The sequence below is a fragment of the Microchirus variegatus genome (genome assembly GCF_963457635.1).
Source record: "Microchirus variegatus genome assembly, chromosome: 1".
Lineage (NCBI taxonomy): Eukaryota > Metazoa > Chordata > Actinopteri > Pleuronectiformes > Soleidae > Microchirus > Microchirus variegatus.
Window position 1 is genome coordinate 8,048,313 of NC_139802.1, and position 22,462 is coordinate 8,070,774.

The 22,462-nt window shown below is 40.4% G+C and overlaps 1 protein-coding gene across 2 annotated transcripts in view; it reads left to right on the forward strand.

Annotated features, from left to right (window-relative positions):
* ptprub (protein tyrosine phosphatase receptor type Ub) overlaps positions 1-17,938 on the forward strand; it is a 166,211-nt gene extending 148,273 nt beyond the window's left edge. For both annotated transcript variants that reach the window (XM_083893052.1, XM_083893053.1), the window contains 8 exons: positions 872-1,026; positions 3,717-3,852; positions 4,497-4,646; positions 6,364-6,678; positions 10,444-10,569; positions 14,623-14,780; positions 17,115-17,250; positions 17,361-17,938. In XM_083893052.1, the coding sequence (XP_083749178.1) occupies positions 872-1,026; positions 3,717-3,852; positions 4,497-4,646; positions 6,364-6,678; positions 10,444-10,569; positions 14,623-14,780; positions 17,115-17,250; positions 17,361-17,423 (1,239 nt within the window). In that variant the 3' untranslated portion in view covers positions 17,424-17,938. The remainder of the gene's footprint in view (positions 1-871; positions 1,027-3,716; positions 3,853-4,496; positions 4,647-6,363; positions 6,679-10,443; positions 10,570-14,622; positions 14,781-17,114; positions 17,251-17,360) is intronic.
* Positions 17,939-22,462: the final 4,524 nt, after the last annotated feature.

Genomic DNA, 22,462 nt, shown 5'->3' on the forward strand with positions numbered 1-22,462 from the left:
TCCTGAACTGCATTTATTTCTGTCTGTGTGGATCATAACTGAGCCACGATTTCCTGTTACCTGGAAAAGCAAGAATTAAATATAGAACTAGTGCCTTTATAGGACAGATTAGACACTTGACAGGGATTAGTGATGATAGGCATGAGGTCCAGGTGGAATTAACATCAACTATCTGAATTTTCTTGTCATCTTACCAACATTGCAGTAGCAGTGTTGTGCCCCCAAATGGCTTCCATCCTTTCAGTTCCCCAGGGATCTCTCTTTGGATGGGCTTAGAGCAAAACTGGAGTGACAGTGGCACAAACCTGGCATTATCGTCACACTGTCAAAGTCGCTCTCTATGAGCATCCACTGCTGCATATTTAAAATTGGCACAAATTTAGGAGCTGGTGACAGCTTGATTTTTTTATTTTTTTTTTAATGGCTCTTTTCCTTCTTTTTTTTTATTTCTGTCATTAGCAAATCTTTGCATTGCTTTACTCTGGCAATCTGTACAGAGGAAGAAATTGCTGTATGACTGCAGCAGCCTCCCAGGAGAGCGGAGCAACCTCCCAGCCCTCCCTGAGCTTCCGAGAGCCTCAGTAATTCCTTTCTGCGTGTCTGCCAGACTACAGTTGCTGCTAGCATGTGATGCCCAGAGGCCTTGCTGTCATAGATGACCCAACAACCCCACATAAATAATGTCCTGGTTGCCATCACACTGAAACAAAACCCTCCTCTGTGTCTCTCATGGAGGTGGAATGCCTATGAATGGATGAGCGCATGCCTTTGATGAAATGATCGCCTGTAGGCTACTTGATGCAAGTCATGTAAAAATGCAGTGTTACACGTGTAATGCAAGTGCTAATGTGCACTCTGTTTGTTTGGACAGAGAGGATACTCAACCAAGCACGAGGTGCGTCAGTTCCACTTTACATCCTGGCCTGAGCATGGGGTGCCCTATCACGCCACTGGACTGTTGGCCTTTATACGAAGAGTGAAAGCCTCAACACCTCCTGATGCTGGCCCAGTGGTGGTCCACTGCAGGTAGCACATTATCTCAAGGGCTGTAACATGAAGTGTTATAATATTTAGCCTTTATTTAACCAGGTTAAATGGCCAGGAAGGCAGCAGAATACATTACAATGACAATAATGGTACCTGTAAATCCAGCTTTGTAATATAAATGGTAATATTGTAGTAATACATGTTATTTTCAAAGTAATATAATTACTACCATCAGTGTAATACCTGCACATGATCAAAATTAATAATTTCTATAAAGTTGAAGTTTATATTCCCTTATATCCATTGTTTTCACCATTATATATAAATAACAATTTATATTTTATGTATTTATTTATTTTTTGGCTTCCCCCTTTCTAAGCATTGCCACAGCAGATGATCCACAAATTTGATTTGGCAGAGAGTTTTATGTCAGATGACCTCCGTGACACAACCCTCCAATTCATCTGGTTCAATTTAGAGTGTCCAGTTAACAATGAGCACTGGGGATTTGAACCGGCATCCCTTCAGTTAAATCCCCCTAAAACTGATTATCTAAACCATCTGTCAATGCTGTTACTCTTACCATAATTAATTCTATAACATGCATATGCAAGTATCTTGTAGTATTTTATTATGCCGTTTGAAGTGACTGATGGAGGCAGCTGTAGGCACTGTGGTTTAACACTGAGGGTGCAAAACATCTTTGTAATGTTTAATGATGTCATTGCACTTGTAATTTTCTTAGAAGTTGTTTATGAAGTGCATTTGGGAAACGACAAGTGCTGTCTAATCTAAACTATAAACGTGTCTGGAAAAATAAACATTCGTCCATCTATTTTCACTATTAAACAGAAAAATACAACCACTCACCTTCTAAAAGCTCCATGTGTCTCTAAACAAAATGTCTGTTGCAGTCAAGCATTTGCCAAATTAGTTTACACAATACTGATTAAGCCATCTGTTCCATGCGGCTCTGTGTATCATTGTTGGTGTTTAAAATCTCTTGTTTCCTTCCAACATTCCCACACTGCTGTAACGGAGTGATTATTTGTTACATCATGACTTCCTGTCATGTGGTAAGATGGAAGCGCAAGCAACATAGCGCGAGTAAAGCAAGATGGCAACTGAGTATGGCTTTAAATGCCAAGACGCTGCTATGGAAAGTTTCAAATGTGTATTTGACTGCTGAAAATACCTGGATTTTCCAGTTATGTACTGACGCTTTGAATGTAGAATATGCAGGAATTGAGTAAAAGTAGGCCCTCCTACCCTACTCACTACCAGTAACACGCTGTCTCCTCCTCTAATACCTGGGCCACACAGGCTGCATTTATGCTGTGGAACTATGCCTGGAATGGCTTTTCAAAAGGTGTTCATGTAAACAGATTATGTCAGTCACACTGCCTCAGACCCATACGTGGTAGCTTGCATTGGTCAGAGTGGTGACTTGTGTGATTCAAAGCTCAAACTAAGCACCACAGACCTGAAATTGTGGGTTTGTTGAACAGTTATTGGCAGTAAAGATCTGTGCTAACGGTACATACACTTAAATCCATACTACTGTAAGGCAAGGCAAGTTTATTTGTATAGCGCCATTCTTACACAAGGCAATTCATAGTGCTTTACAGGATGGAAATACATTTGAAATTAAAACACAATAAATTCAAAAATCAATTATGAAATTAAAACAATTTAAAACATTAAACAACTTAAGATCAACAATCAACAATTTGTATAGCAACATTGCATTTGTTGTAGAAAATCTGATGCTTTACCTTCAAGTTACTTAGGCTAACTGCTAGCGCTTAGGTATGTGAATGTTTTCAGTCATCCAAATAACCTCCTGTCCTGTCACATATAACTCCCCACATATCCAGCAAGTAGCACTTTTTCGAGGATGCTTCAAAAAGTGAAAGACTCCTCCCACCTGCCAGCTTGGAAAGAGTGGGAGTCCAAGGATATCCCAAACAAACATCTGGTGTCAGACCTCACTCAACATCTCTGTGGCAACAACCTCCCAAGGAGACAGTGGTCAACCCTCAATAGATTCAGGACTGGACTTGGCCCAGGCTGCTTGGTCAGCCTTCAGGCTCGAGGACTTTGCATTTGCTAAATAAAAGTCATCCAGCTCATAGTCAAATCCAGCTGCCTACAGCTAACGACTGAAGATGACTTATCTGTCTCACAGTAAAGAGACCAGCGTTTACTCTTCATCCCCATCTTCTCCTTCAAGGCCAACCCCAGAATCACTCTGCTTTTTGAACTGCTTTTGTCCCCTGAGTGTTTAGCCTCACTAAACCTGCATTTCTTAGGTGCTGTGCCCTCCGATAAAGAAGCTTTTGATCCCTGCCCATCTGTAACCTAACTGTGCCACGTTAATGCCCAGAAATGTCCTGACCCAGAGCAAAACAATACAAACCTGCAGTGTGCAGTGTCTCTGCAGATAAAAAACATCACCACACACGAGTGATGCACTGAGGATGATAGACAAGGATTACCTTTGTGTTAATCTACACTTTGATTAATCGGGAAATGCTGCATACTCTACCTTTAAGTTTAAATGTCATGCTTTTACAAATACCATTTGGCACATGACCCCTATCTGTTATAGTGGCTTTTTAAGACTCTCCAATTGTGTTTAAACGATTAAAACACCACAGCAGACACTCTGTATGCTCTAAGCTGTTTTATGATTCCTCCTCCTGAAAGATGCTGCTCTTTAATTTCAGTGTTGGGGCAGGCCGCACTGGCTGCTACATCGTGCTGGATGTCATGTTGGACATGGCCGAGTGCGAGGGCGTGGTGGATATCTACAACTGTGTCAAAACGCTCTGCTCTCGACGCATCAACATGATCCAGACAGAGGTCAGGGCAACTGCAAACCGCCTCACTTTAAAGCCAATTTTTTTCCCCCACGTTTTTAATGCATAATACTTTATATTCAAGATGCTACATCACAAGGCATAATGTGTGGTTTTAAACATTTTGATTTTCCCTCCTGTTGTTAGAAATTCAAATCTGGTGCTGAATTATTATTCTCCCCCTATAGGATTTATGTAAAGGTCATTGCAACAGTTCCGCAGAAAGAACTCACCTTGTCTAACCGTGTGCTTCATAGACACCACGTTGTTCTTTCAGATATGAAGATAATTTGCATATTCACCGCACATTATGTAAATCAAACAGTGACTTAGCTGTTTATTACATTTGTAATTATTTGCAGGGGTGCTTTAATTAAATGCTTACTGCTTGTGTTAGTTTACTTAGAAATATTGATATATTCTCCAACAGCTTTGATACACCACCAACATGATAACACATGTTTAATTCAGAACAAGGCAGGTTATGAAAAATCTGTTATTCATACTGTTTATTTATTTACATCTACATATTATCACAACCTGTACCAGCCTCCCTCCTTTTTTTTGTTAATGTCTGTTTTGTTTTTTGCACACATGAAGCGTCCTCTCACCTGTAACATGAAACCCATTAGCCTCTTGTCCTTTCAGGAGCAGTACATCTTTATCCACGATGCCATTTTGGAGGCCTGCCTGTGCGGAGAAACGGCCATCCTGGTGAATGAGTTCGCTGTCACCTACAAAGAAATGCTGCGAGTGGATTCCCAGAGTAATTCCTCTCAGCTACGGGAAGAGTTCCAGGTCAGTCGTGTGCTGGACAATGGATCAGCAGCGTCCCCGATCAATTTTTAATCACAGATTCATTTTGTGAAGCCATTAACATATGAAACATGCAAACGCACATTCTTAATTATACTGACCACACACAGCAGTCTGTGCTTATAATGCACTTTATTTAATATTATCTATGAAACATCTTCAATAACCTAAATAGGAAGGACCTTACTGGTATTTGTGCCACTCCAGGTAATTAAAAACAAACTGTTAACTCACTACTGCTCCTGCTACAATAGCCATGCACATTTTCCATTGTTGTTTCCAAGCTATTTCATTGAAAACACGTTATTACTTTAACATAAATGATTGTAAATATTGTTACTGAATAAAATGCTATTTTGAAGGCTACCACTGCTAAATGAATAGTAACACAAACAGTGCACACTGTTTATTTCATCCCTTTTATATCTGATACAGTCACACCATTCACACTCATGATATAGTACTGTCGTGTGTACACTTTGGGAAATGTTGTACCATACATGTATTGTATATTCACACCATATATAATGCTGTGTGATATTTATGGCCTGTTTTTTCGTATTCAGACAACTGCATAAACACCATTATGTCTACCCTGCTGTGGAAATTAAAGCAGAGACATTTAAAAATGAACAGATGCAGGAAAAAAAAAACATAGCCTAATGGATAACATGTCTGTGTTCTTGTGCGGAAGGGAAGTTATTTTCCTTTCATTTTAGAATGGAAGTCCCTCTATCATTGAATTCCACTGCCTGATTTAGTAGGAATCTTGTCTCAGAAGATGTTATTAGATGTTGTTTAAGAGAGCAGAGAAGCCAGCTGTGCTCTCGTATGCGTTACCTGCTTTTTACTCTGCTTCCTGTGCTGCAGTGCTCAGCCAGCAGCCACATTGATTCTAGGTTAATTTCAAAGCAATACTGGAAAAGGCTAACGCTCATCTATAAAGTGTATACAGTTGTATCCTGATATAGTTCATATGATCGATGTATACCACACACTAACCCTTTGGATTAGGATAGAGTAGATGGTACCACACACTGATTACAAACTATTGTTTTTTTTTATATAAAAGGTACATGTTACATTGGTCCCTTTGAGCTTGTAAACAAATCTGTCTGACATTGTTGCTGAAAGCCTCTCCACGGCCCAATCATCTCTGTGTTTGCCTTTTACTCTGACATTCTGCAGACAGCACTCAGCCAACTGGTCGTACTGAGATCAGCAAGTCACAGATCTATTATTGATGCAGTGTATCAATGAAACCCAACGGGATTAATCCACATATTTCTTTCACGTTGTCTCATTTAATTACAGCCAAATGAACAAAGAGGCCATCAAAGAAAATCTCTATGGAATATTTCCTTTTGAGTTTTTTTTTTTCTTTAAACTTCATTACATTCCCTTTTATTATGCTTCTTGCATATTCACCCTTTATTATTTTATCAGTTTCTCAGCGTTAAGTTGTGAGTATTAAAGATTCCTCCATTTAAAATGATTCAATTCTTGGATTTCTCTGCATCCTGGTCTTCTCGGCTTCACTTTGATACTTTTTTTCTTTTTCCTCCTCCTCCTTAACATCTTTGATTTCCTCTGTTGTGTCTCCGCACTCCTCATGCCTCCAATCTTTTAAATGGTTACTTAATTCTGTGTCATCTTGTTCTCACTTGCATCTCATCCCTTTTAACATTTCCATTTGCAGACTCTGAACTCTGTGACTCCCCACTTGGATGTGGAAGAATGCAGTATTGCCCTGTTGCCCAGAAACCGAGAGAAGAATCGCAGCATGGACGTCTTGCCGCCCGATCGTGCCCTCGCCTTCCTGGTAACGACAGAGGGGGAGAGCAACAATTATATCAATGCTGCTCTCGCCGACAGCTTTCATCGACAGGCTGCTTTCATCGTGACTCCACACCCTCTGCCTGGCACCACGGCAGACTTTTGGAGGCTGGTCTTTGACTACGGCTGCACAGCGGTTGTCATGCTTAATCAACTCAACCAGTCAAACTCTGCCTGGGTAAGGTCAAAACTGTTAACTTATTGCCTCTTTTTGCCTCTTATTTTATGATTGTTTGAGTTCACTCATACACAAGGAGCAAGTTTTTTATTTCCAGTCTAGATGTTACGGAGCCCCAAAAATGACATTGGTGGGGGGGGGACGGGGGACTCTAATTATGGCCACGAAATAAATATAACTTTGAGTTTATCATTCCCATCAACAACTTGAACAGCTGGGTAAGCAAATGGAGCACACCCTCAATAAATTTAGATATTCACAGATTTGAACTTCCGCGATCAATGTCACTTAAAGGGACACTGCGTAGTATTTATGGGCATATATGACCCAAAATCCACTTTTTTTATACATATTATGTGCTCCTGCATTGTCTAGTCGCTGTATAATAGTTTTTGTTTCATTTTCGTAGTGTTTCAAAAAGTCATGTAAAATAACATGGTCACGGGCCGCTGTTGCATTGCCACTGTTGGGCAGCGAGACGCCATGTTTCTACCGGAGCCTGTATGGACAAACCAGAGAGAACAAATCAAGCGTCGATTTACTCTCCTTCGCTTCGTCTGGTACGGCCGCGGTAGCTCACCCTCTCCCTCGCCGGCTTCTGACAGCTCTACCGTGGCCACGACGAGCTGTCCCTCGTCCTCGTCCTCGTCCTCGCCCTCTCCCTCTCCCTCTCGTTGTCTGAATAAATACTAGTCTAGTGTCTCTGCTGACACGGAGAAAGACGACGAGGACGACATTTGACCGGCTGAGGATACCGTAGCGCTCAGGGAAGGGAGGGGGTGAGCAGAGGAGCAGTTCTTTGTTGTAAATTTCAGCCTCTCCTCTAGATGTCACTATAAACTACTTACTTCACCTATATATAAAACATTGTTGAAACAAACTACAAGCTCATTTGCATCACAAAGAGCTGGAGAAACGGCACTGATCTGTACGTGCCGTCGTCGATGGGCATACACAGCGTATTATCATGGACGTGACCACTGTGACATTTACAGAAGACGGCTCTTTTTTGATGAAAATTAGGTTGTAGCTTGTCTACATCAGTATGTGCGTGTTTCTTTTAAATGTAATTGATGATAATAATTCCTTGCAATGCTAGGCTTTGGAGAATATATTTGTGTCTCATTCCCAACTTAAAATAGAACTCAATCACACTATCACTGTCCATCATTCAGCTTCAGCCCTCTACACAGCTCTCAAGGTAATTCATGGAAATTATATTAATATTATTAATTAGTATTTCTAGCACACGTTATACCTATTTCATGGCCATAAAATACTACTCTGTTTTTTTTTTTTACCCATGTTATGTCTGGGGCTCCATAAGATGTTATCTGCACTTCACTTGAGACTATTCGGTTAACATACAGTCACCTCAATATTCCCGTGTCTATGCTCAGAATTACTTCCTTCATGCCATTTTGTTGGGCTTTGATCCCTGACCACATGAATCTCAAGGCACAACTAGATAACACCCGCCCCAGATTTTCTTTTCCCCTCTTCAAGCCATGTCTCTGGAGAAAAGGCTTGCATTACCCTCTAGCCAGTCTTTGTGTTTGCGTCCCACTTTTTCTTACGAGCATATGTCTTTCCATGCACTGCAATATTATACACCCTGCTACTTCTATAACGCTTACAAAAATAAAGAGTAGAAACGTGACGACGAGATTCAAGCTGAAGATTAGAAAAAAATCAAATGAACCACTCTGAAGAAATGATTCAAAGAGTGTCATGAATATGTTTCAGAGGAGACGACACGTCTGTACTTAAGCCTCTTGGTAGCCTGAGCTTCTATGAGAAGCTAATCCACAGGACTGGAAACTTAACCACAAAGCCTGAGCTCCCACATGAAGACGGCTAGATAATCACGTGCCATGCTGAAGGAGGCTTTATAAGTCAGCAATAGATTGTTAAGTCTGTTTATAAATATATAGGCATGGAGCTACAATCTCCTCTTTGTTATATCAATTTGTCCTTGATTTTCTGTTTCGTCATCGATGGAATTGAAGTGTATTCAACAACACTACATTAGTAATATGTAAATCTAGACTAATACTGGTTAAATGTTAATTAAAAGACTGAAATGTTTTAATTTTAATACAAATCAGGAATACCAGAACATTAAAGGTGCCATATGTAAGAATGTGGCCAAAAACGGTTACTACATTCAAATTCAAAATACCGATGTCTTTTTGATTTCGTTTTCTGACGTAACTGGCAACCCGTGGTTGCTCGGCAGCTGAGACTCTACTGACTGCAATGATTGGTAGACGGCGGTAGGTGGCGCCACATGCCAAAACATGATTTCAAAACATAAACATGATTTGCAGTCTGCAAAATATATTTTTTTATGTAAATATTTTGGCTGTACTGTTGTTGTTGTTGAGTTCAGTTTGTTATATGAACATTATTCCTGAGTCTCTGTGACATATTAGGAGGATTTTATGGCCAGTTGCTTTAGATTTATTACATAATGATCCTTTAACTGACATCAACCCTCATCAATAGATCATCTTACAGAGCAATTTAGGTACACATTATAGCCTTATGCATCAAACATTAGGCATTTTGTAATAACCATCTTTCCAAGACAAAATAACTACCCCAGGATAACTACTTATTGCAACAATGCAACAATCACAGTATGTGCAACCTTTAAATATGTACCATGAATATTGCTATCTTCTAGTATGAAATGTTTTTTTCTACCCTATATAGTAAAACAATCCTGAACAGTTCTTTGGACAATGCAAATGCAATGTAAACACATTATGAAGTGACTATCATCAATAACATCGACACTGCTGGTTCCATTATCTAGTCTTTAATTTGTCTTCCGAAATGGAAGGCATTTTTTTTTTGGTTTTCAAAGGAAATTAAATTTGAGTAAAGAAAATCAAAAAACAGATACAGTAGACCATAATTGGCTCAGTGTGATCAGCAGGATGTAGTTGAAGAAAGTGTGAGTCATTATAGTGAAGAAAACAGAAATAGATTTCATTCCTGCAGCTTACTGCATGTTGACTCTAAACAGAAATAAAATGATTAATTATTATTCCCTTTGGTTCCGCACCTCACACATCATTGTTCATCGCGTTGAGTACATTTGCCTAAGGACATAAACATTACTGCTGATGATTTTCACAGTAGTTACGAGCCACTCAGTGTTCATGGTAGGAGTAGCCTACTTCCCAAAATATGTGTCAAAATCACTATACTGTCATAACCTTTAAAAGCCTAGTGGGAGATTGTTGCTGTAAATGATTTAAATCCTTAAATCTTAAGGTATGATTAAATGACAGTTGTACTGTTATAACAACAAAGATATTTTGAGGTATCTGTGTTCAGTCCTGCTATTCCATCCCCTCTTTCAGTCTTTTTCGATCTCACCGCAAAGGATTTTATTTTATTTTTTAAAAGATCTTGTTACAGAGTCTGTCATAGTTTATTTGTGGTGCAGGAAAACTCTACCATGTTCTTTTCACAGTCTCTTAAAGCAAATTACATCTCTCCTTCACCACACTGCTTATTGACACCAGTGCCACACCATTATGTCTGTATAGGCAATCACACTGTACTTTTGTCTTTGTTATTGCTGTATGTCTCTCCAACTATACTGCTCAAGTATATATATATATATGTTTTTTTTAATATTGACATCACATGCATATAGACCACAACTTTGGCCACAACTGCTTAATAACGTGTTAGTGCTGTATCTGCCACATTTAATCAGTGACGTTACAATCTCCTTTCCACCTACAGCCATGTGTCCAGTACTGGCCGGAACCTGGTTTACAGCAGTACGGACCCATGGAAGTGGAGTTTCTGTCCATGTCGGCTGACGACGATGTTATTACCCGTCTATTTCGGGTCAAAAACGTCACAAGGGTGAGTCATAATGGTGCCTGAAAGGCACTCAGTGTTGTTTCATAAAATGATAACTTACAAATGCATTAGCTGCAGTACATTTAGAGCTGCCACCTGTAATGTCTGCCTAAAAGGCTGACACAACAACTCAAATTCGAAGTATTGCAGGCTTGGATATATATATATATATATATATATATATATATATATATAAATGTGTTACTGAAACCTTCAGGTGATAGTTTGAATTTCTCAACAACTTCTTGTACGTACAGAAACTCAGAGGCTGAATGTTTTATCAATGTTTTGACTCTGGATGAGAGCCGCTGCACCATTATCTTTCTACATTGCTTTCTCATTCATACACAATAACACTTCCCCAGCCTCAGTTTCTGTCTTATGGGACACATGTGGTTGTCAAATAAATGTACTCTGAAATAAATACACTTTAAAATATAGACTGTGTTGTACCGAACACAGTAGCAGATCTGTAAAAAAAAAAGAAATGTATTCATAGACTCGCTGTATTATGCATACTACAAAAGACATTGTTTTCCAGAAAATTGTGTCATCACCACCATTGTTTCCATAAATTGTTCCCTGAAGAGTGATACATATTTTGAGAACTTTCTTTTTATGAAAAAAAAAAACATGCAAGAGAAGCCACTTGACATGCATGCAATAAAGGTCAGTGTCTTTAATTTTCAATTTATTCTAGTCATTACCTAGATAGGTGTCTTCACTCTGCAGTTAGCATGCTGAAGAGGATTAAAGGATGGGATAAGGATGATAACATTTTTATCGTGATAATAGATGACATGTTGACATTCAATTTTACACGTGGCAAATCAGACATTTGATTAATTCATAAAGTACGTCAAATTTTAAAAGTACCTAATGGACTGAGCTTATGAAAAAGGCTAAAAAAAAACAATGACTGTTCTGTCAATGTAGGGAGAACTCAGGTCCTCTATCAGAGGTCTGGGAGCCTGAGGGTTCTGCGCAGTATCTTAGCTGCTCCTATGACTGAGCATTTCTGTACAGAGATCTCAGATGTTGAACCTGGAATCTGTTGGAACCACTCTCCCAGGTTGGGGGCTACAGCTCCTAGTGTTCTTGTCACTACTGGGACCACCATTGCCTTTACTTTCCAGATTCTTTTGCTAGCTCCTCCCTCAGGCCTTGGTAATTTTCAAGCTTCTCATGTTCCTTCTTCTTGATGTTGCTGGAGCTTGGGATTGCCATTTCTATCACTACTGCCCTCCTCTGCTGCTCATCAACACCCACTATGTCCATCTGGTTCTGGAAGTGCCATAGAGTCTTAGCCCTGTTGTTCTCAACCACCTGTACCTTGCAGGTGTCTTCCATCTTGATCCTGGGAAGCTTCAGTCCATACTCGATGCAGATGTTCCTGTCGCCTATTCAAGCCACTTGGTTGTGGCATTCCATATATGCCTTCTCAGCCAACATCTTATACCATGCTGTGATGTGCTGCACTGCACAATTTTTTTAATTTTTACACACCCTACACCTGGGGTCCTGCCTGGTGTGATAGAACCGCACCTCTGTGCTGTCTTTCAGTCCAGTTTTCTCCAGCCATTTGTATGTTTTTCTGATATCAGCTGCTTCTTCAAATGTATTCCATGTTTGCCTCTCTGACTCCTCCTCTCTGCTGGGTTTCAACGAGCTGAGGCATTCCGATCTCCTTGTGGCCTATTCATGATTCCCATAATGCTTGTGGGACTCCAAGGTATTTGTGGCTGAGTTGAACATCTGCTCCATTGCCTTCAAGTAGTTCCACTCCCTCAGTTCTGATTATCTTCCCTGCTTTTGATATAATTCAGTCACATTTATCAAGTCCAATGTCTTCGCTGTGGACCGTGGTGAGTTTGATCAGTGAGTCAATGTCCCTTGCTTTTGGCCTACAGTACTTGAGATCATCCATGTATAGGAGGTGGCTGATTGTTGTCCCACAAGCTTCTCTATGATCTTTTCTGAGGGGGTTCAGGCCTATGCAGAACAGCAGGGGGGACAGATCATCTCCTTGCTATATCCCACATTTGATGCTCACTTGTGCAATAGGGTTTGAGTTGGCCTCTAGAGTCGTCTTCCACAGTCCCATCAAGTTCTTGGTGAAGGTCCTTAGAGTCCTGTTGATATTGTATAGCTACAAGCATTCCAGTACCTATGTGTGAGGCAGTCAACCATTGGCTTTCTTATTGTCAATCCATGCAGTGTACAGGTTGGTGTCCCTGGTCTTACAGTCTTTTGTGACTGCCCTGTTGATCAGTAGTTGGTGCTTGTCTCCCCAAGTGTTGCTGTCAATTCCTTTCTGGGCTCTTGAATCATGTGTCTATTCATCTTTGCTGCAATTGTGCCTGATGGGAGCTTCCATGTTGTTCTGAGGCAGGTTACAGGTTGGCAGTCAGATAGTACTGCTGTCCTGTGAGGGTCCATCATGATGAGGACAGTCTGGCCTTTTGTCAACCATGCTGCCAGGCATTCATGGAGAGAGGTTAGCTTCTGTAGCCAGTCTGTGTAGATCATGTCAGGGCCTGGTGCTCCAGCTCTTCATTTTGGACACTCTTCTTCTTTATTGGGATGTTGCAGTGGTCTTCTTTCAGGTCCGCCAGCCACTGGGCGTTGGTGTTATGTGATGCTACTTTCCCCCATATGCTCTTCTTGTATTGCTCAGTCTCAGCCTTGGGTGGGTCCGTTGTAGTCTTACTACCCTGCCATTGAGAGAAGACCTTGGATAGGTTGGTGGAGAATATCCTGTAAATTTTCTTGGCCTTTACCGCTCTCGTGTATCTCTTTAGGCGGGCAGCCAGGGCTTTGACCCTTTGTTTGGCAGTCTCCACTGCCTCAGGTGTGGACAGCTTGTTCATCAGCTCTTTCTTTACCACACCTCTCTGCAGCTCAGAAAGATGGCTAACCTTTTTTCTTGTCGCCTCGATTTTAGCCTCTAGCCTTCTTCTCCATGGAGGGTATTGCTCCTTATGGCTCGTGGTGTTCATCTAGTACTCAAGCATCTCGAGGATCACTGATTCTGCTGTATATATCAGCTCATTATATATATATGGGAGCCTGAGGGTTCTGTGCAGTATTTTAGCTGTTAAGGTTTGGGGTTAGGTGTTAACTGGGCGTCCAAATGAATGGAAATCAATGCAGCATGTATATGTATGAATCAGTCATTTTGACTTTTTATACATGACAATGTGATGTGTGAACGCTTGTGTGTGTGTGGTTTTATGCCAGGGACTTTGTATTAGAACATGCACGTATTCTGCTCAGGATCGCTATCAACCAATTATTGAGGAAATCTGTATGCAAGGCATTTATTTTAAGGCTGCCATTATAAGCAATGTGACAAGCAGTGCCCCAAACTTGCTTTATTGATTGGCATCTTCACCTCCTCTCAAATGTCCTTGTCTTTTCCTTCTCTGTATATACTGTCTTTTTTTTCCCCAGTGCAGGCCACTGTCACAGAAATGTGAGCTATCAAATCACACAGAAACAACACACACCTCTGTCTGTGTGCACATCTCTAAGTTTTTTTTCTATGCATGACAATGACATACAAGGGTAGGGAGTAAAAGTCAATTGAAGTACATTGTAACCATATGCATATGTAGCTGGAAATGTAGCTCAGGAAAGGAGTATTTCTGTAAATCCCACCTCCACTGAGAGGCAATTTCTTCATTGGCAGTTCCCTTGTTGGTGTCTTTGCCAACTCAATTTGCATGAGTTATAGTTCTCTCCTGGTCCTTGGGTATTAGGTGAGAATCTACAGGACAAGGTTATGAACACACAGGGACCTCTCTTACACACTGCTCAGGCCCCACTTACACCTGCAGACCCATATATCTCTAAGTCAGTCTGCTGACTGAGCACAGCTGAGAGAGCCAGCATGTTGCCTGGGGAGCACTCAACCACGGCGTTAACTGGCACTCGCAGAAGTCAGTGGAATACAACAAAAAACACACGAGAGATTGTGCATGTACAGTAAACCCACACAGAACAATATACTCCAATTCAGTGTGTTTTTTGTTTTTTTTCCTGTTGCTTCTGAAGCTCCAAGAAGGCCAGTTGGTGGTGTGTCAGTTCCAGTTCCTGCGCTGGTCGGCATACCGCGATGTTCCGGACTCAAAGAAGGCTTTCCTCAACCTGCTGGCTCAAGTGCACAAGTGGCAAAGAGAGTGTGGGGAAGGACGCACAGCTGTCCACTGCCTGTGAGTCATCTCCCTACAACATGAGTTGTGTGTTGGAAATTCAAATTTGTGGAAATTAATCTCTCACAGTGTCTCTTTGAAAAGGACAAGACGGGTGACATCGTGCTGTTGAAGACTGATATTTAAAAAAGCATCGTAAACTTTAAAGCTAGATTGTATAACTAATGGTGATGTTATTATTTGGCCTTTGTTTGATTTCATGAACAGAAACAATGTAATATTATTTGTATGCTATGCCCTTCATTTGAAAGCGGGCTCTGTTTTGTGGGCGCTTCTTTGTGATTTCAGTCATACTCCGATCGGTTTGCAGCTGTCTTACTTTGCTAATGTAATTTTGGTGATGTCCCCATCTGTCTTGAGGTAAAAAGATTACTTCCTGTGTGCAGCGAAGGACTGATGCTGAATGACACAAGATCTAGACAGTTATCTACTGAGAAATCAGAGATCTGTACTGTGAAACTTTTAATACAAATATCTGCTACATCCAAACCAATCATCAAATTAGTTCACACAATGACGATTATGCCTATAAGCTCCTCGCAACGCTCTGTGTGACTCTCTTTTATTTTTATGCCACCAGGCATCATTTCTGTGCTACACATATAGTGACATTTTTTTATGTCAAGACTGACGGAGGTCAGGCGAAAGCTTCACAGTGGCATTTTGCTTGTAAAGTGAGACGGCTGCATACAGTTGGACTGTGGACTAAGTGGATTCTGATAAACATGAACCTGGACATTCAGTAGGACCATAGCAACAACACTCTAATGTCTTGCACAGCCATAGGCAGAGAACTCTTTGTGTTTTTGTATGGGTGTCTTTGTGAGAACCAAAAAAAACAACTTATAAACTATAGAGAGTGAGGACATTTTGGCTGGTTTTCATGTTCTGTCATCCCTAAAAAAGGGCTTTTAGACTCAAGGGTTAGGGTTAGGCATTTAGTTGAGATGGATTAGGTTAAGGTAAATGGCTAACAGTGCCTTAACTATGAGTGCTGTGCAAATGTGTGTGTGTGTGCATGTGAGAGACTGCATGGTTGGAAGGAGAGAAGAGACAGCATTGTGTGAGCTAATTTGACAGTGTTTTGAATCTAATCATAATCAAACCGACATCTGTTTGTATTTAAAAGTTGTGCACTACAGTTAACCACAAAAACGTCTTTATAACACGATAAGTCGTGTTCATCTGTCTGAAGATGAGACACAAACATGAGGTCATGTCTCGTCTCGATGGTGTTTTGTGTGGTTTGATGCAATAAGCGGCATCCAAATCCAACATTTTGTTTTCCATGACAGCGTTTTGTAATGTAGAAAATCAAACTGTGGTGTTGAGCGGTGCTGTAATGTCGTGCAGTGTGTGCTGTTGTGTGTTGTCATGAGCACCTGGAGCACACATGCCCGCTGATGAATATGAATAGACCGTCCAGCTCATTGCAGACCCGTCTCACGTTCATCCCCACCGCACCCCCTCTAAAAGCACATCAGTCAGCGCTGTCAGACAGCGTTACCCACGACAACCCAGAAAGAAATTATGAAGATCAAATCAATTATGGCTTAATGCAGAATGCAATGGTTCTCACTACAGTAAATTCAGGACTGCCAAAGCGCTGACGACGATTGATTGCCTTAATATTACTTGTGTACACTGCAGAGGCTTCTGTGCCCACCTTTGCTGTGTTTGTCTCAGGAGGGAGGATGTGGATTGTCCTTTGGTAATTTATTGATATTGCCTTTCATTTACGATGACCAGGACAATATTTCCAAGGAAATGTCACAGTGCTGTTATTTCTCCATTCTTTCTTCCTTGCAGCTATTTCTGTATCAAGACATTGTGTACAAAAAAAGAGATTATCAAATTACATGAACATAAGCCCTACTTGTGTTTTATCATTGGCTTCACTTTATCCATTGAAACATTTAAACTGGATAGGGCGATATGTGTATATATACCATACACTTGCTATGATGAGTAAAATTATAGGATTTCAGCTAAGAAAACTGGATCTTTACGAAGGGTAAAGGTCCAAACGAGGACTGCTGGTATTGCTGCAGACTGTTAGGTTTTATTTTAAATGTGCTTTATTAATAAGGTGCTGCACAGTAGTCTTTAAAATGAATGTTATCGTCAGCATATGGTTATTAAAATAGTGCTAACTGGGTTATGATACTCAATTATAGCTGCCGTTCACCATCTCAGTGTCAAAAAGCCAGTTGTATGTCATAAATGTTATTTCTTCATTAAAGAAAAAAATAAAAGCTTCACCCACTGATGGCATTGGCAAGAAATACCTGTGAGTGATGACGGGTCATAAAATAAACTTCATTCCCTCTGCAGTAATGGTGGTGGTCGCAGTGGTACCTTCTGTGCTTGCAACATTCTCCTTGAGATGATCCAGTACCAGAACATGGTGGACATCTTTTACGCTGTTAAAACTCTACGCAACTGCAAACCCAACATGGTGGAGTCTCTGGTGAGAGAGTCTGTGAGACATATTAATCTGTGAAAGTGACAAGAATATTTCTGTGATAATCCTTATGTGTTTTCACTTGTTCATATTGATTGTTTTTTTTTTTCTTTCAGGATCAGTATCGGTTCTGCTATGACCTTGTCCTGGAGTACTTGGACTGCTTTGAAGGGAGATAACAACAAAATGTTTATCACAGCGGCAGTGAAGATTTACATGAAGGCCACCCAGTGACCACTTCTACTTTATTGTTCGGACCTGTGGATTTGGCATCAAAGGAACTGAGAGAAAGGAGTAGGGGAAAAAGAAACTGTTCAAGGTTTTAACTTTTAACCTTTAATGTACAGCTGTGTTTTCCTCCTTGATGGTGATGTTTATCTCTTTTGATATCTTTTGTGCTTTGCCTCTTTGACTAAAGCTGTTGTTGTCATGAAGTATTCTGTTTGCGGCAAAATCGGTTTTCTGAGCTGCGAAAATGGACCCGTCTATTCAGAAGAAGGGTCTTGTTGGCTTTGTTTCATCATTTCATTCAAACAGTGCAAGGACTGGATATAATTCAAGAGTAACAGCTGCATAAATGCGGAAGCTATTTTCTTCTCTTTTTAAGAGCTACATACAACAGCAGTTCGCTGTGGTTGTGGCATGACTTATCTATTATCTACCATACCATAAACTGCCTTATTCTCTGATGATAAGACTGATTTATTCAAATCGCTGAATAAATCTTTTAAAATGTCGCCATTCTGTTGTAGAAACAAAAACAAATAAAAAAAAATACACAGGTTTTAACAAGAGACCTACTGCATTAGATCCACCTGGCAACTCCTCGACAGGATCGATGCAGCAACTGTACAGTTGTGCGATGTGTTTTTATTTTGCCATGATATTTTGTGCTGGATTACCATGTGTGCTACAGTATAGATGGACATTTCCAAAGGCCACAGTGATGCCGTCGGTACCGCCGCCACTGGAGATTCCTGTGTCAGACTGACTAACTTGAACCCTCTCTTTTCTTTTCTTTGTTTCTATGACTTACTTCCTCATGATATTTTTTTGCCTACTTACAGACATACAGTGTATACTGCATCATCTAATGATCTTGCTTGTATTTTCATACCCAGCAGAGAAAAAGAAAAAAGGCAAACCCACGAAAATGTATATATATATACTGTATATAGTATATATATACTATATATATACACTCACACACTGAACGCACCCACATAGTCAGAGAAAAAACAGTGTCGCCCATGGGCCCTGAAGCTTGGTTGACACTGATTCGATAGATGAAAAGATTCCACTATTTTTTACCTGTTGGCCTGGAGACCACTGGAACTGTTAATGCTTGAATCAATGAAACGTCCCCTGGAAAGACTCTGACACACACACACACACACAAAGCAGTTTTTGTTGTATTTCATTGAATCTTTCTGCTCCAGAACTAAGACGATATCTTTCCTACACTCCGTTATTACCCTTTAAAATGTGTTACGCCCTCCCCTGATCTCCTGAAACTCTGTAAAGTGCAGGTTTTCAAGGAAGTCAGTATCTGGTGTCACTCCAGGGTCTGCCCTAATAAACGTAGAGAGACACTCCACCGAGCTCACGCAAGCTGAGAAAACGGCAGCGAGGCGAACCGCTGCTCATTTGCGGCTCACAGTCGAGGTTCAGCACCAGAATGTGTGGAGGAATTTCATAGTATATCAACATTGCCCGGCTCCCACAGCTTCACTGACATGGCAGCTTGTTTTTTGATGATGAAGAATGAAGTAGCTACAGTGTAGTCCGTGAACTGAGTGCCTGGACACTTTTCCTCAAGGGTGAAAGGAATATGTACATACAGATGTATATTATGTTATGTGAATACTATATTGATATTATACTATATGTTTGACCAGAGTAAAGACATACAGTAAGTAACCGCTACATAACCACCACGCTGAATGTGTTGTAAATGACCATTTTTTTTGTGAGTTTATTGCCAGAACTTCTAACACCCGAGTGTGAAACCGGTTCGTGAAAAGCATGTGTGAACCCATTGTCTGCTTTGTGCTTCATTTGGCTCGTTTGAACAGAACAAAACAAAACAAAACAAACAAAAAAAATCCCAATCATCGTAATTTATTTCAACCGTTGTGTTGTCCGGCCACCACGACAGCTGTGTGAGTGCATTGTACATTTGCCATTTCCAAAGCTTTTTTTATTGTGACGGCTCTCTTGAGCGGCGGCGACGGCCCTGAGAGGTGCCGTTGATTTTACCTGTGTGTTTCTGTATAAACCCAACGGTACATGACTACTGTGTTTTTGACCATTGTATTTGTGGGGACAAGGTGTGTATTAAAAACGAGAGACGAACAGAGAAGTTGGATATATTCTGGGGGTTAGGCTGAGGTTTTTGTTCTGAAGATCAACAACAATAAAAGAATGAGGGGGAAAAAGGAGATGTTTTGTTATCATTGGTTGTAAAAAAAAAAAGTGTAAAAATGCATGCACAGCCAAAAACATTCTGTGGTTTTATGACTGGTTTGTTTTGCAGAAGTAGGAAATGTTAGCTGGATATGGACTTCCTGTATCTAAACTTCTGACACTATTGTGGTTTTCTCGTATGGATGTGATCTCGTTCCATTTGCCTTTGAACTGCATCAGCTATTTGATCTCTCCACCTTTTTTTTTTCCCTCTTAACTCATTCCTTTCACTTTTCCCCTCTACCAATTTTTCCATCATTCCTCTTACTCACATCTTTCTCTCTTCCACCCCCACCCTCGACTACACCTCTATTACTTTCCCCTTTCCTTCTCTATCTCGCTTTGCTATTCTGCCAAGAGTAAGGTGACTCCAGACCACAGACTTCCTCACTCACCCGAGGCTATGTTGAATAATGCAGGAGTCCTGCAAACTGATCCAGTATTTAGCAGAGGGACACGCCAGATTAATTAGAGGACAAGACCCCCTACTGTTAGGTTGAGGACAATGTGGGCCGTATGGATTCCCCTTTAGATTTTAAAGAGATTGATTAAGCCTCAAAAACAAACTGCCAGATGCGGTGAAATAGTGTGATGGTAAATGCAAATGCTCTTCAGCTGTGATTTTTTTTTCATCTGTCATGTCACGAGAAAGAGCAGGAATGCATTATAAATTTAATGTGACACAGATAAGGAGCTTTTCCACAGCACCAGGTCATTTACACTATCCCCCCATTTAATATCTGCAAGATATCTCAATTTCCTTTTCCACCTTCAGAAAGCCATTACAACATGAAATCTTCTGTGGCAGGTCAATCCTTTACTGCTTATATCTGACCCTCTATGGTTTAGGTAGTTAAGGTTACCACAACCATATCTGAGACAGGTAAAGTTGACACTGAAACACCACCTTTAGTCTATGACGAGGAGGAAAAAATGTGTATATTCTATTAGTTTCTAGTAGGGATGCATGGTGTTATTGGCACGATATAGGTATTGGTAAATATTGGATTTAAAATGTATTATCGGATATCAACAAACACCAGGATCTGCAGATATGACTAATGACTCAACAGTAAGCTGAATAAGCTGCTACATCCTTGACTTCTGTGCTGGCGCCCTCTACAATTTACACTTTTAGAAAGAAAAAGATAGAAGAAAATGTACATCTACATCAGGGGTCACCAACCTTTTTGAGTCAGAGAGCTACCTTAAGGGTAAAAAATAATATGGAGGGCTACCATATAATATTTTTTTGTTTGTTTACCATTTAAATGATTAATATTATGCATTCAACTGCATACACATTCCTTCCAGTGCTTACTCCTAACGATTACCAGTTTTAATAAACAATATCAAAGATATTTTACTGACAGATCATACGGATACATGCAAGTGAGGTGAAGTGAAGTGAGCCCGCGGGCACCGTATTGGCTGCCCGCGGGCTACCAGGTGCCCGCGGGCACCACGTTGGTGACCCCTGATCTACATCATGAGTAGACAAAATATTATGTTAGTTTCACAACAGAAGAGCCTAAATGACCTCTGCAGTTGGATGCACAGAAAAATGTGAATATATATATATATATATACATACGTATATATATATATATATACGTATATATATATATATATACAGGTATTAATTATTGGCCCAATCACTACCAATATATCAGCATATCGGATATCAGTCCAATACATGCATCCCTAGTTTCTAGCTTTATGAACCCTACTTTTAATGTGTATACAAATAAACCTTATAATATACTTTATATAGCAAAACAAACACATAAAGAAGTTAACGAAAGAGCACTGTCACTGACCGAGTCTTTTTTTTTACATCATTACAGCATGTGCTGCTCTTGACTCATTCAAGCAGACCTTTGTCTTTTCGTACGAGGAAAAAAGTAATTATATGCCGTGGCACGGTTCACGGATAATTGAGGTTCATCTTTGGTCACCTTCATTCTTTGAGTGACCAATAAGTGGCTATTAGAGAGAAAATAATCAAGTTGGTTTGTGTTTTTGGGAACCTGCCACCCAATCAGAGCTCTTCCCTGTTCTGCTTTTTGTATTTTCATCCCAGCGACCAAACTCTGATAGAATTAGTGCGTAGAGACAGTCTGTGCTGCTAATCAGTAAAAGAGTGCTTCTAATGGAGGACAATTGCTTTAAGATTCACAATTACCTTCTGCAGGGTTGGGGCCACGGGGAGCTTTGTTTCATCTATAAAAGCGATGACTCGCCCTGCAGTATGATAAAGTAAAAGATGGCTTTGCAGGGGACGATTGACAGCTGGGTTAAGAGAGTTGTTGTGCGCTAACATGACACAGGTGGGATTGCAGTGGTTATGAATTATATAAGCCGGACAATTAGCTTTCACAATGTGATGATGGGGACTGCTCAAACATAGAAAACGGAGGTGTGTTTAACAAAATTGACATTGGCATTATGTGCTGCGTTGCATTAGCTGTGATGTGGCCTATATCCAATTCAGTCTGCCATGGCATTTTAGTGATGAAACTGCAAATGTATTCCATCGCACAACATATGTCGTGTGAGTTTTTCCTATTTCTAGTTGAACCGAAGTTGACATCCAAAAAGACTTTGGTTCTATGATATTCACCATCTCAGTTTTAGTTCTTCTCAAGTGCTTCTCAAGGTCCCATATTATGCAAAATCAACTTTTTAATCATTTAAATCCTTATATTTGGGACTCTGGAGGCCCTACCAGTCGCCAAAGTGTTAAAAAAGA